The sequence below is a fragment of the Nestor notabilis genome, unplaced genomic scaffold (assembly GCF_000696875.1).
Source record: "Nestor notabilis isolate BGI_N333 unplaced genomic scaffold, ASM69687v1 scaffold1161, whole genome shotgun sequence".
Lineage (NCBI taxonomy): Eukaryota > Metazoa > Chordata > Aves > Psittaciformes > Psittacidae > Nestor > Nestor notabilis.
The window spans coordinates 23,058-38,622 of record NW_009913174.1 but is presented as its reverse complement, the minus strand read 5'-3'; the positions used below and the strand labels follow the sequence as shown (position 1 = coordinate 38,622).

At 39.6% G+C, this 15,565-nt stretch overlaps 1 protein-coding gene across 1 annotated transcript in view; it reads right to left on the bottom strand.

Annotated features, from left to right (window-relative positions):
• Positions 1-15,565, bottom strand: part of SLCO5A1 (solute carrier organic anion transporter family, member 5A1) — a gene marked incomplete at its 5' end in the record, with an annotated part of 71,658 nt that overhangs the window by 33,040 nt on the left and 23,053 nt on the right. The window contains 2 exons of the mRNA XM_010023028.1: positions 2,052-2,278; positions 8,180-8,312. Of these exons, the coding sequence (XP_010021330.1) occupies positions 2,052-2,278; positions 8,180-8,312 (360 nt within the window). The remainder of the gene's footprint in view (positions 1-2,051; positions 2,279-8,179; positions 8,313-15,565) is intronic.

The following is a 15,565-nucleotide window of genomic DNA, read 5'->3' as shown; positions in this document are numbered from 1 at the left end:
GAGTGCATGCCTGCTGCAGGCCCTCTTTGCTAAGGTAAATGACACCTAATTGGAAAGCTATTACCAGCTTACAGCAAAATACTTTTCTCTGCATTATCTTGACTTGTTTAGTATCTTTCTGACACATGGACTACAAGGCTGCTTCACTGTTGAAGTGTCTCCTCTAGAGAAAATTAAAAGTTTTGTGTATGAAAAGCTCTAATTCGGTAGATCCTTGAATATATTAGTACGTGATTTTGTAGAAGGTATGGTACACATTTAGGCAGATACATATCAAAGAAACATCAAAAATGAGATATACAGAAGGTTTGATTTCTGTGAAAAAAGTACTGGGAAAGTATTCTCCTAAGAGAATACTTGTTTTCTGTGTATCTGATGTGCCTGTACTGACAACAAAACCTGGAAGGTGAAATTATGTACAGAAACAGAGAACCAGCACCAGCAAACTCATTCAGATGCAGAATACCTGTATGTTTTCCAGAAATATTTGCAGGATGAAGTAGCCCCCCTGCTGTGACTATGCCTGCAATTACTAGGAGGTAGCCCAGCAAAGACTGAACTCCCCTAACCACTTCCCTAGTTAGTGAGAAAACCCTGACAGAGCAGCCCTGAACTACTTCTGCTAATCAGAGGCCTGTAGGTTTGAAGGAAAAAAAAAATAAAACCACAAGTAGCTTTATGGATTTAGGAGAAAGCATCATATACAGGGACTCAAAAATATGGAGAATAGAGAGTCTTAAAGAAGGAAGTAGACAACATGCTCTTCTTCCTTCTCCACCCCTTTTTTAGCTACTTTTCAAACAAAGGGAGAACTTGGTTCTGAAAGATCCGATATTGCAGGTTTACCTTGCTTGCTCTGTGCCTTGATTAAGATGCTGTTCTGTAAGCTAATAAATAAGAAAATTCTAGTCTCCTATTTTTAATTTACTTCCATAGAAATTAACTTTAACACTAACTTTAGGTACCTTGAAAGTACAGATATAAATGCAATGTAGAGCAAATCAATATGCACGTGGGTGAACATCACTCAGAATTACACTGGTTCTAGCCTTAGTCTTAGTCTTAGTCTTTGGTTTTGCTAAGCCTCGCCTACTCGATATAAAGAGAGATCATAAATGCACCATTAAAAAATCTGCCAATGACTATATCCTGGACTGATACCTAATGAAAAAGTTACACCTGTGTTCATGTCAATAAACACTTAAAGTTTTGAGTTTAAATTACATCTAATGGTACAAATGACATTTCATGTTTTTTCTTAGTCTCATTGCATTCATGAGGCTACCACAAAATGGCACAAGCAGCATTTGAATAATGGAATCCAAGGAGGACACAACAGCATTGGCAACACAACAGCAGTAAGGCACATGTATTCTTGTCCTATGCTATTGAATATTATGACACTGTTAAGCCTGTATTGTCAACTCCAAATGTATATGCTTCACACTGATTAATTTTTAACAACATTGCCCTTCCTTCTGCAGCATTTTATCAATTTTTACTAGTTCCTGTTAGATTTCACATTAACAGTTTACCTTTTGAGTAAAATAAAAGTATCTATTACTTGTCTATCGTTTGGTCTGTTCATGTTTCAAAATTCACACAGGTTTAATCTGTCCTAACCTTCTGCAAATAAATAATCTGCAGTGCAAAATAGCCAGGAAAGGTGCATGAAACAAATCATCTTTCTTAATTAGCTTACCCAAATGTGTGAACGCAATTGAACTCACATACTAGAGTTCTTTTCACTTGTTTCACTTTATTCTATGAAGGGCAACTTAAAGCAAGTATGACAGTTATAAACTGTAAGGTGTACAAATATGTCTGGTAAAAGAGGTCCTATAACTATAGGAAATAGGCTAACTGTTTGTTACAGGTGCACATTAAGCACTTCACTAATTCAAGTAAATGGATGACCATCTATTAAAATCTCAATAGCAAGACATACTATTAAATACAGGATGTCAAAACTCTGCCTTCAATTACTCATACAATCCTGATAACTCTGTATAGAAAATGTAAAGTATTTAAGAATTAAAAACAAACTTCACCTTTAACATTCTTTCCAAATCCCATAGAGGCAGGAACTGCACTGTCTGCTTGTATTTTACTATTTGTTTTCTCTTTCATCACTTCATCATCACTTGAAACATCATCAGAGTTCATCTTCTTTTTCTTTTTCCTTTTTTTATGTCGAGGAGGGAGCTTTTTCGGAAAGGTAAACATGGGAAATATCACAAGGAGCATTGCAATGGCACAAAGGAGAAATCCACTCCACCTAATGCCAGGAGACAGGAACAGAAATGAAAGCTAATGCATTACAAGAAATGAAAAAAACAAAGTGATTCTTACAGGCTGTACTGGCTGGACAGACATATTTGCAAAATACGGAACATTGACATTAAGAGTAAAGGATTGGAGTGGGTGAGAGCCTTCACTGCACTAAACCCCTTAATTAGAAGATGTTTCTGTTGGCTTGTCTATTCATAAAGGTATTAATCCAGAGCCCACTAAATGTTATGAAACAGTGTCAGCTTTGAGTTCCCGTAATTTTTCACTTTCAGTAATTATACAGTACCAAGCGCTGAGAAGTAGATACTCACTTTTACTTTGCCTTTCTTGGGAAATTGCCAGTAAAGTGATAGTGTGTTATCTAGAGAATGTAGGATTTTAGAGTTACAGATCATAGAATGCTTTGGGTTGGAAGGGACCTTAAAGATCATCAAGTTCCAACACCCCTGCCATGGGCAGGGACACCTTCTACTAGACCAGGCTGTTCAATGCCCCGTTCAACCTGGCCTTGGACACTGCCAGGGATGGGGCATCTACAACTTCTCTGGGCAACCTGTGCCAGGGCCTCACCACCCTCACAGTAAAGAACTTCTTCCTAATATCGAATCTAAATCTACCTTCTGTCAGTTTAGTCATTCTCCCTTGTCCTATCACTACATGACCTTGTAAAAAGTCCTCTCCAGATTTTCTGTTGGCCCCCTTTATGCACTGGAAGGCTTCTATGAAGTCTTTCCAGAGCCTCCTCTTTTCCAGGCTTAACAAGTCCAACTATGCCAGCTTGTCTCATAGGAGAGGTGCTCCAGCCCTTGGATCATCTTCGTGGCCCTCCTCTGGACTTGCTCCAACAGATCCATGTCCTTCATCTGTTGGGGACCCCAGAGCTGGATGCAGTACTCTCATGAGGTCTCACGAGAGCAGAGTAGAGGGGCAGGATCACCTCCATTGACCTGCTGGTCATGGTCCTTTTGATGCAGCCCAGGATACGGTTGGTTTCTGGGCTGCAAGCGCTCATGTTAAGCTTCTCATCAACCACCACCCCCAAGTCCTTCTCCACAGGGCTATTCTTAATCACTTCTTTGTCCAACCTGTAGCTGTGCATGGGGTTGCCCTGACCCAGGTATAGGACCTTGCACTCTGCTTGCTTGAACTTCACAAAGCTGGCATTGGCCCACCTCACAAGCGTGTCCAGGTCCCTCTGGATGGCATCCCTTCCCTCCAGCGTATCAACCGAGCCACACAGCTTGGTGTTGTTGGCAAACTTGCTGAGGGCGCACTCAATCCCGCTGTCCATGTCACTGACAAAGATGTTGAACAACACAGGTCCCAACACCGACCCCTGGGGGACACCACTTGTTACCAGTCTCCAGCTAGACACTGAGCCATTGACCGCAACCCTCTGCATGTGGCCATCCAGCCAATTCTTTATCCACAGAGTGGTCCATCCATCAAATTGATGTCTTTCCAATTTAGAGACAAGGATGTTGTGTGGCACAGCACCAAATGCTTTGCACAAATCCAGGCAGACAACTTCAACTGCTTTGCCCCTATCCATCAGTTCTGTAGGCCCACGACAGGCCACCAGATTGGTCAGGTACGATTTCCCCTTAGTGAAGACATGCTGGCTGTCACCAACCACCTTATTGTTTTTTCAAGTGCCCTAGCATGGTTTCCAGGACAATGTGCTTCATGAAATTCCTATGTATGTGTAATGGTTTGTGTGGTAAACAGCAAAAATAAATGCAAAGACAAACACCAAACAAACAGCCATGTGTATTGCCATTTTTGTTAGAAAGATTGGAAGGGAAGCTTTTGCAAGGCAAATCTAAGTGACTGAAAGTTTTGACTAGTTTTGATATTATGTAAACAGAAAATCCTCCATTCATTTTAGCTGATAACATACATGGATTTGAAAGCAGACTTTTAGGAGGATTAGTCAGCACTATCAGACAGGGAATAAATCACTAGACTGTATAAAAATGAACTAACATCCCTTTTAGGAACTCAAAGTCAGAAGCTGAAATGACACTGATCAAAAAACCAAACTGTGGCAATAATACATAGAAATCTGAAACCACCCACTCAGGAGGAAACAGCAAAGGAGACAGGGCTGATATAGCACGAAATGAAATTTAAATCCAGAGGGACTGTTATGGCAGCATACCAAGTGCTGAAGATGTCACAAATGCAGCACTGGATGAAATTACCTGCACTGTCTACACTTCACATCTTCCTGGAGAAATATCAAAGAATTGGAATACAGACAAAAGACAATATCAAAAATAATATGACCTTTGAAGGTCCTTTCCAACCCAAACTATTCTATGATTCTATAATAAGGACACCTACAATGGGAAATGAGAGGTCAGAACAGGATCTGTACTAATGAAAAAGCCCTTGATTTTCTGTCTTCTAAAGTCAAAGAAAATATGCAGAATACCTCAAAGGCATGTGCACAAGCCCTAGGACCTCAAATAAAAGCAATTAAAGCTAAGGAAGGACTAGATAGTGCTGGAGGAATTCCTTTAAACTTCTTGTGTGCAATGATGATGAAAGACGATATGGGAAGATCCAAGTATTAAACAGATTCAGAACCAGGCAAATGCTCAGACAAGTGTCAGCAAAAGAAAATTTGATTCAAAGCACTTGACAGACCGCCAAGGGCTACTCCACAACTAATGAGATCCCTATGTAACATATTAATAGTTCTCAAAGACAATTTGCACTTGGCCTTGTGGTGGATGATTTCTAACAGATATCCCTACAGTTACCACATTTGAATAAAAGCACTTTTAAACATTTGATGGGCTGGCATAGACAGCTGGCCTCAAATTTAAAAGCCTGCAGCACCTACAGGAAGCCCAGGTGTGTAAAACCCAGGAGCACAAGCCCAAGTTCTCTGAAAAACAAGGAAGAATCAAGTCAGAAATAACCCTGAGAAATAACTACTTGCTTTGTTTATCGAGTTTCACAAGAGATGAACCAAGTTACCTGTCCTGCATACATACAATACACCTCTTAGAAAGGACCAACTTAAGTAAAAAATAGGCTTTATTGCAATTTTTGGTGCCATGTATCATAGTTGCTGTACTCACTATTTTGCCTGTCATCATTACCTCCTTTAATAATGTGGGTTGTTTTTTTTTACTGGCTCCCTGCAATAAGTTACATTAGAAACCTTACAGCTATAATAAAGAAAAGATGGGAACAAAAGACACTAATTCACTTCATAGGACACAAGGCTGAGAAATCTCAAATAAGACTGCCCATTAACTTATCTCAACCGCACCCTGCTTTTTTAAGTGTGTCATCTGAAGTAAGTGCTAAGCTATTCTTATATTTCAAATTGTTAGATTACATAAAAAAAAAATAGAAAATGTTACAATCCCCAAAAATAGATTTTAGTGGAAATCTATTTACTGCTGAAAAATAAGAAAGTCTATACTTAGAGAGCTCTCTGCAACCAGGCAGTGAGTGGTTAAGGGACAAAGGACCAATCCTCACACCATGATGGTTGTCATTTTAATGGGTAGACAAAGCTTCAGAAAGAGAAAAGAGAATGAGGCGCAGATGGTATGAACACCACCAAACTTTCATGAGAGGCCACCACAGCCTGTGAAACAAATTGCCAGAGATCTGAGCAGGGGATACTCTTTAGAAATTTAAGAATTAAAAGTGAGATAGCCAATGAGAGAATAATACAAGCACCTGAAACACCCTTCAGGGAAAGCCAGACTCTATAGATTTAATCAATATGATGGAGAAAGGAAACTTTGAATGACTTTACTTTTCTATACTGGCTAGAATACAATTTGCCTGCTGAGAGCCTATGACAGCTGATTTCCTGCTCTTGCTTCAATCATATTTGCAATACTTCTGCTGGCACCCTGTGCAAAGTTGAAATCAGCAACATACTTATTCAGGTGACATTAAACCTTGGAGATATAGAAACTCTGTTTAGCAATTTGGCATAAAGTCTGAATGTGCAAACTAGGCTTTTTTACCTATTTTGCTTGCAAGGCCTTGTACAGTAGATGTTCTTAAAGCCTGCCTACAGAAATGGTTATGACTTCTCATCACTTTTGCCATGCAGCTCAGCAGTTACAGTATTCCCATAGGATGCTGGGGATCCATCCCTGGCACTGGGTATCCATCCCTGCCACTCACTCCTTTTGTAGGAGGCTAGTTAAGCTTGTAATTCATGAACAAGGGCAGCCATTTTTTTGACCAATCTCTCTCACACATTTGGCTATGACAACACTGCATATATATCAAAGCTAGCTTTAAATAACCAGCATTGGCCACCCACAGAGCGTAGTGCAAATGGCCCAAGAAGTGTCAAACTGATGCGTCCATGCTGCTTTGGTTATTTTACCTTCACTGGAGCTGTTTAAGCTAAAACTCGCACAGGTATGCCCACATGATAAGGCAGTTACATCACTGGTAGCATTATAGATAAAGTCAAAGCTTACTCCTCATTTGTACAGATGATTTGTACAGATGTATTCACTGATTTCAATTAACAAATACATTTATGGGCCTGTTCACAGTTTCTGTTGAAAAGAGCAGATGCTGATCACCAGTTCTGACATGTCCTTAAAAATACATGAAACATCAGAGTTTTATATGAAATACTAGTTTTACAAAGAATGTATCATATTTTGCTTTTATTTCAAATCTTTTATTCAAGAATAGTTAAAGAACATTTTTGACACTACAGAACATCCACAGGACGAATCTTTTCTGTGAGGTAAGTCAGTACATACATGAGAGCATAGATCTGTTAACCCCAAGGTGACAGGTTAACTGAGCACTCAAGTTTGCCTTTCTCTCCCTGAAAATTTGGGTAGGCAGCCTTGTGCAGCAATGCTCTTGGACTAAGACAAATAAAGCAGGCCTAAATCTTCAAATATCTTTAAGAACACTCCAAAGACAGAATGTTTCTCATCAAACTGTCAGGAGATCACTGCAGGATAAATAGAAATGGATATGGTCTGACTGCAATGGCTCAGTGACAAACACTGACCCAGTGCATGAGAACGCATGCTGCACCCTACACCTACAAACCAGAGGTCTTTCCCTGGGATAATGAACTTAAGTCTTTCCTGGGCTTGCATGAGAACTTCAAGGTAGATTTAAGAACTATCCAAGAAAACACAGTTAAAGCCTCCTAAAGACCTGCTTCTTCAAAGAAACATTTCCAAAGAGGTCATATCTCAAAGGCTGCCCAAAGACATCAGCCAACAATTACATCTGTTACATTTCAGTGCTGTTGGGAGCCTACTATTTACTAGAAAATAATGTGATGGTTTACATCATCTGCTGCCTAAACACATGCCATCTCCCTGAGAAACAAGACTGGAAATGTTCTGATGCCATTCTATCTCCTTCTTCTGGAGCAGGGTAAATGAAGTCTACTGTTTCTTATCTGGGCAGCAGAGCTCAGTGTTCCATGCTGCCTGCTTTAGAATATCAAATAAGGGATTAATCCATCTTCCAGCAGGAAGGGCTCAGCCCTGGTCAACAGCGATCCTTGATGATGTTCCACAATACCAATATCCTGTCCTGCCATCCCTGTGCTGAGTGCCATCAGTCAGCCGCCAGTGGCTGTCAGCGACAGTCAGCCCCCAGTCAGCCATCAGTGGTCAGAGACAGTCCTGAAGCATCCAGAAGCAGGAGGTTTTCTATGCAATGCACCCATGAGCTTCTGTGGCAAACATTTCCTCTGTCAGAGGCTAGTGTGTAGTAACCGTCAGAAACCTCCTCTTCCTTGGCCTCCTTCTACAGCCTTAAACAAGAATATCCCCCCATGAGGGATATGACTTCCCAACCTACCTCAATTCCCTACTGTCCATTTAAAGATTAGTTTCGAAAAATGTTTGATCCTTACCAGTTTCCAATGAATCGGGGATCATTCTGGTCAATATAAACAGTTGTCCTAGGATCAACATAGAAACCAATAAGAAGTCCTCCTAGCAAGTATCCAGCTGCAGGACCAAGTGCTCCCATTACGTACATGATGGCTGAGGAAATAAAAGGTCATGGTCATACATCAGTAAAATGAATGTTTCATTAGTAATGTACATGTAAAATCCAAAAATAAAAGATGCCTCTTAAAGCAGAAAGTTTTGCACCTTAAAACCTTCAGAGCCCTTTTTTGCAACCTTCAAAGGTAAACAACTTGTGCGTAAGTAGCATATTGATTAGAAATTTTTATGTGCATTTTCAGTCAAATTATGGATGGAAGTATATACTACTTAGGCATTTTGGATGGAAAGCATGCTCGACTTAGCATTTTTCGTATTTGGTAACATACCCTTCGAATCAAAACAAAATTTAACACATGAATAGAAAAAATGTAATTAATGGTAAGCAAACAGAAAAGCAAAGGATAAAAATTGTGTAAGACACCAAAGAACAAAGTAAGACAATCCAACTTAGTTACCATCAGACTGATACTGGGTTTCAAAGAACAATCCAAATTACAAAATCAAATATTCCTATTTTGGAGATTGACAGAACTGTTTTTATCTGTGTAGCCACAGACTTGCCACTGTTCCACATACTGATACCATAGGACCATATATACCGTATTTCCCGCAAGACGCCTGCCATATTTAGAACATCTGATCTTTTGAATTTAAAATCTTGACGCTATTTTAAAGGAGATGTCCTAATTTTAAAAGCAAGTAAAATGAAAGTAAGTTGCTCGTGTGCAACCATACAGACACACATTTTACAACATCATCATGGTCTGAACATTGGATGACAGCAAAATCTTGGAATAACAACTTGGAATAACAGTAGGAGATACAAATAGAAATCTCCTATCTGCTATGTCTTCTACAAGATACCCTTCAGAGTGCAGTCTCCAGTTCTGGGGCCTTCAGCCATCCACACCAGGGCATGTGTGAGAAAACACTGCAGCTCCCCTTTGGCTTTCATGCCAGTGTTGTCAGGAGCAAGGGAGAGACAGAGGCAGGGAAAGACTACATCTTAGAATGGGGCCAAGACATGACTGTAGCTGGGATACAGGAAACCTTTCTGCATCTCCCAGTAGAAGCATAGTTGTAAGACACGAGCAGGAGCAGGTAAAAACATTTGGTCTGTTCACGGACAAGAACTGAGTGCTGAGAATTAGGAATCCCACTCTAACTTCCAGGTTTTGAAAAGTAGATAATTTAAAAGCTGTCATCATTAGCCATGCCCTTAAGTCTTGCCAGTTCTACTCTTTTCCTCTTCTACCTCTGCAAATCTCAAATCGACTTTTTAACTAAGCCAAGGTCAGTTATCGCAACCTTAAATTCAGACACATTTTACAAGATCCATACGATCTCGAATGCAAAATCATGACCACAGCCATCTTGCAAAGATTGTTCCATTGTAAGGAACCAGCTGTAACAGCTGAATGTTCACAAGTTCACAATCCTGATGGGATTCAACCCAGAGTACTAAAAAAGACAGTAGATGTTATGGCAGGACCTCACTTGACCATCTACCGAAGGTCTTTGAAGTCTGGGGTGGTCCCTGCTGACTGGAAGCTAACCACTGTCACTCCAATCTACAAAAAAGGGCAATGAAGGGAAAGCCATCACCACAAAATCTCTTTATCTCCACACGGTTTCTGTGGACCAGACATCCTCCATGGTAGTATGCAGCCTCCATCCTTTTTGGTCCCATCTTCAATTGGATATCCTGGACTGCAGCAGCTGAGAAAGCATAACTGAGTTGCAGAGCTTGGGTTTCTGCATTACCAGTTATAGTAAATTATATCTCACAGACAAAATAAGCAAGAAGAAATCACTAAATTTGTATGATTAAATAAAAAGAACTAATACATTTTCATCTTACATTTTGAAATAAGATAAAGAAGAAAAAGCATATTCTCATGAGTAAAAAGGGGCTGCTATCTGAGAGCTGTATTGCAAAGGGAAAAAATCACAAAAGCTGCCACAAAAAGTAAACTGCCTACAGTAAAAAATGCTTCCAGACTACAAATCAATTAAACATATTTACAACTTTAAAGTTAGTCCTTTTTAAACACACTCAGTTTTCATGAAACTGCAATTTCCAATAATTAGATTTTGCTGAAGTCCTTTTTTACATAATGGTTTCCAGAACCATGTTCACTATTTAAATTTATTCCAGCCATGTTCTCTTCTGGATTGATTGTAAATTCTGTGTATGCCTAAAATGCTTCAACGGGCATTGTAACACTGCTCCTTAGGAGTAAGTGGTTAGATAAACCCCACAGTAACTTTATTTGCAAAATCCACATTATAAGGAGGAGAAAAAGAAAAAAGAAAAAGAAAACAACCTCTATCCACTATAAATTTTGTTCTACAAATGTTTGCTTGGAAAATTGATTCAAACAACTACAGCAAACTCAGATCTCCAAAGTTTACAGAGGAAACACAAAGACAGTAAAAGAGTGACCTAATCCATTCATTTCAGTATTCAGAAAAAATACTTGTGCTGCATTTATTCAGCTTCAGTTCCACCACTGAAACAGGCAAAATGCAGCAACTGCTTAGGTTTAGAAGCACTACCCAGTGTATTTTGTGCACCTGGTAACTTCAGAGGGTTTGTTAGCAGAAATACTGTACAGTAAATATAAAAATGACAGTGTTCACTGTGCTCCATTAGATGAGGGAATGCTGTCAACAATTTCAAAAGCATTTTAAAATGTATGCTGTTCAGGCTTCAAGGGGTTTTTAAATACAACTAACAGACAACATGTAACTTTCTGGTTCTTTCAGAAAACAGATAGCCCCCATGTGCCTGGTCCAGGGCAGGAGGAAACCTGTGAGCAGATGAGTTCCACAGCTGGTATTTTAAGGCACTTTACAGCATCTTCCTCAGCACCTGGGATTGGCCACTATCAGAACCCAGATAACAAGTGCAATAAGCTGATTTGGACTTGTAAATAGAACTAAAGATAGATATTTCAAAATTATGTACTTGAAAAATCTGCCCCAAACCTCCAAACCTTGCTTAAAATGAAGGGAGAACCATCTCCAAGAGTCACCCTGGCAGGCTGCTGCAGGTTCCTGGATCCTTGAAATTCTGGTCACAGACCTCACAGCTATGCACCCCAATGTCTAGGGATAAAGAGAGTCCTGATTCCCAAACAGGCCACCAAGATTACTGGACGATATGGAAAGGAAACTATATGGAAAGGCTCAATCAGGGCATCATCAAAACTGAACCCACTTCACAAACGAAAAAATCTATGGCGAACTGTTGCATAATTTTTCCACTCCAGTCACTAGGAAGTCTCCAGCTCTGGATGAAAAAGGTTCTGAAACACGTAGATGATGTAGAAGCACTTTCCTTTCAGCCCCCTGCCTGGCATTTCAGCTAGCTCTTTTTGGTCCTCTCTCTCTGAGCCATTATCTGCTATCTTGATCTAGGGAGTTGCACTGACTCAGCAGCTGAGAAGTTTCAACAACAGAAGTAACAAACATTTTTACCAGGGACATGCTGGAGTTTTGTGATTCAGAGGCAGGTCACATGGTATCTAGATGGTTTTTTAGAATGCATTTAAGGAAATCCAGGATTTCTCTTTTAACCTCTTAGCCATAACCTTGACTGGTGCTTAGATTTGCAAGTTGCCTTCAAATCTCTTAAGTCATAAAAAGATATGCTATAAAATAGCAGTAATATCCCCTTTCCCATGATAAAATAGAAATTATGTACACTTTACACATTATATCTCTACTCCAAACAATAAGGCATCTTCAAAAGATTATATTAGGAAACTGTTGTTAATATAGACATATGGGCTATGACATGCACCTGATTCTCTTCTGATTAGTCTTCATTGAAATGAAAAATTGTACCACTCAGAGTTACTGCACTGGCCATGCATGTTTAAGGCTGGCAAGTCACTGAGTACACTTCTCTAGGAAAGAATATCTACAGGTCATCCACTCCTCGCTGAATCTAAGCCATCTGAGAACTACTCATGACATTCAACACAACCAGCTCAGACTGGACCCTGCAGAAGTTTTTCCCCAGAAGACTGTCATAGCATACTGCTGCTGTGATGCAGGATCTTAAGTCTTCAAACCAAAGCATTAGGTTAGTCTACTAAAATTATGTGGTACTTAAGCAAGACAATTTCAAAGACCAAAGACCTTGCAGATTCTTTAAAGTTTCCCATTTCTCTGAAGAATTCAACATTGTGGGAAGGAGTTTGCATTAGCAAACTTCCTCTGGGTGCACCTTCTCTTCACTGACAAGGGATAGTCTTTCCCAGTCCTCCCAAACCTGGTCTTTCAGATCCTAGTTCTATCTCTGACGCAGACTGTAGGTAAGTAAAAATATCCCAGTTCAGATACAGCTAGTTAAGTGCCTATTTGCCCCCATGATATCAGCCATGGTTATTTTAACTCCTTTGAAGTGTTGTACCTGAGGAGCTTCTATGCCTCACTGAGTATGCATGCCCTCAGCATGACGTACTACATCAGGCACAACACCATATCAGCAAGGCTGTTCAGTTTTGAAACTGCAGCTGGCTATGGCTAGCCAGGCTTAGCCACAAACATCCATCACAGTGAAGATATTGGATGGGAGAGAGAAAGAGAGTCAAAGCAACAGTAATCAATTACACATGGAATTTACCTACCAAAGCAAAACAAGATTAAGCAATGTCATTCTTCTCCACTGAAAAGTTTATCCTGAGACATGTTGCAATGAATGCTGTCATTCTGACAACATCTGACAAAATTATAGTATTGTCAATTGCTTTGTTCATAGGAGATTCTTCTTCAACAGGTGAAAGCTCTATGTGGAAACTATTGCAGCAAAGTGTCTACGACTACAGTAAGACGGGCAAAACACTCTGCAAGTCTGAAAATCCCTGAGTTCACATCACATGCATGAAATAACTTTGTTGCAAAGATTTATTTTTTTTTTAATCTACCCACACTATAAAAATACACCAAGACAGGGGTCATAAAAATACTTTGAATGTCCTTTTCCTCCTCTAATCACACCAGATGACAACTTCAATACATTTTGCATGTGGCAATATATAACATATGTCCCTATGGCATCCTCAAGTGCATACAATGTTAAGCTTCTGACTGTGCCTTTTTAGATTAGCAATGCTGAACCAAACAGTCACAAGCATCATATTGTGCCTAGATGAACAGAAAGTACACAACATTAGTGGACTACAACAGGCTGTCTGGCTTCTGGGTTCTAAAAAGTCCACTTTGGTGTAAAAAGTAAAAACAAAGACATTAACTGCTCAGGCCCTCCCATCTCCTCTGTGTGCACATACATGTCACCACACAGAGTTTATCACTGGGTGAGGAGGAACATTTCTGAAGGATCTCATTGTTCAAATCTTGGCAGCACACTACTGTAGCACAACTGCTCATTTCATACATGTGTAAGGCAAGCAGAATTTGACCTTTTTTCTATTTCCATGGAAGTTCAGAATTTGTAAAATCATGCAAAAGCTACAGTGTGCATTCTGAAGGAGTTTATATTTATATACAGAGAGAGAGAGAGAGAGGGACAGACAGACAGATAGATAGATATGCATGTTTTTTTCCTGTCAGAGTAGTATGGCAATTTCAGTAGATTTTGCAGTGACATAGAAGTATAATCCTTCTATATCTGCAGATTTCAGATTTTTCCTTCAAAAACTTAACTGTCATTAGCATGAGGGTCTTAACTGGGAAACAGAGATACAAAAGAGAAAATGAATCTCCCACAGTCATAGAGTGGGAAGTCCAGGAGAATAATTTACTTCATCAAAGCCATAACTCAGTGTCCTACATTCATCCTGAAAGAAACAGCACAAGGGAGAATAACAACACGAAAAAAGAAAACATTCATATGAATTCACACAAAAAGCCCCATGCTTATAGCTACCTGGGTTTACCATAGGATTTTGCAAGCAAAAGAAACATCAACATGCTATGGTACCATGACATATTCTCTAGTCCTACTAGCAGCACATTTCCTTGGAAAGCTGAGCTATGCTGTTACTGGAGAATAAGCAGAAGGGTGTTTTCTTTAGGGTATAAAGCAGGTTTTAATTTCCCCGCAGAACAAAGCTGACAGGAAGAGGTTTCAATGGAGAACATCTCAGCTCTCCCCTGTTCCCCTCATGTCCCAGCACCGCGACGGGATAGCAAAGAACAAGCATAAAGCAGCCTTCCAAGAAACATTGTCTCATTCATAACAGCATATTTACCTCATCCTGTCTAAATTCACTCACACAGAAGCTACCCCAAAAACCATAAGGTTTAACCACTCTTCTGAGCCTGAGGACACAAAACAGAGACGAATTGTGAGCAGAAGTCAGGCAGACTTCTCAAAAGGTTTTAAGTCAGGAAATCAGTTTACTTCCCGCTTTTCTTCATGAGCACACAACCAAGCCTATCTATACATGCTTCAGGATTTTCTTCTTTAATGTGGTTATTTGCTCAGGAAATAACAATGCTTTGAGCATTATTGTAGTTCAGATAATAATGTACAGCTCAAATCTCTAAATCACTTCCTTTCAAAATGTATCAGCCTTACCATGAAAAAAGTCTCTTAGGTCCAGCACTCCACACAAAACAATAAATAGAGCAACAAAACTACCCCAGTAGCCTCCCTTGATCTTTATCTAGAATACAGTTTTCACTGTTTTCACAAGCTGATTCCACAGAACTAGGAGACAAATTTTTAGAGGAGCACAACCAAAGCATAATTTTACATACCTACCATGAATGAATACCTAAAATGTATGGCCTGTATTACCACTCCAGTAAAAAATGCTGAAATCCAAATAGGTCCAGTGACTTGCCAATGCCAGATGAAAAGCATTACATTTTCACTTTTCTGTTATAGATTTATTGCTAAGATACCATTTGGATCACCCCCTGGCTTAAACAGCTAAGCTGCTTTATGCTTTGTATTCTCTATTTGTGGTCATATCCTAAAACATTACAATCATTTTCACAGGATCCAATTCTAATATCACAAAAAAACACAGGCAAATAAACCCAAACAAGTAAGCTAAAATAGGCTGCCTGTCCCAAAGTGTACCACTCATACCCACTGTCACTGCAATGCTGCTCCAAGTCACTCACTATCCTGTGATATATATATATATATATATACAGCAATTCATCTCCAATTAAAATTTCACAGACTCAGCACTTGTCTTTAAGTTACACTCTTAACAGGTCTGTGCATCCAATCCAAAATCTGAAAACACTAAATATCCCAAAGGAGAAAGGCTTGTGCGTGTACTTGTACCATGTTATTT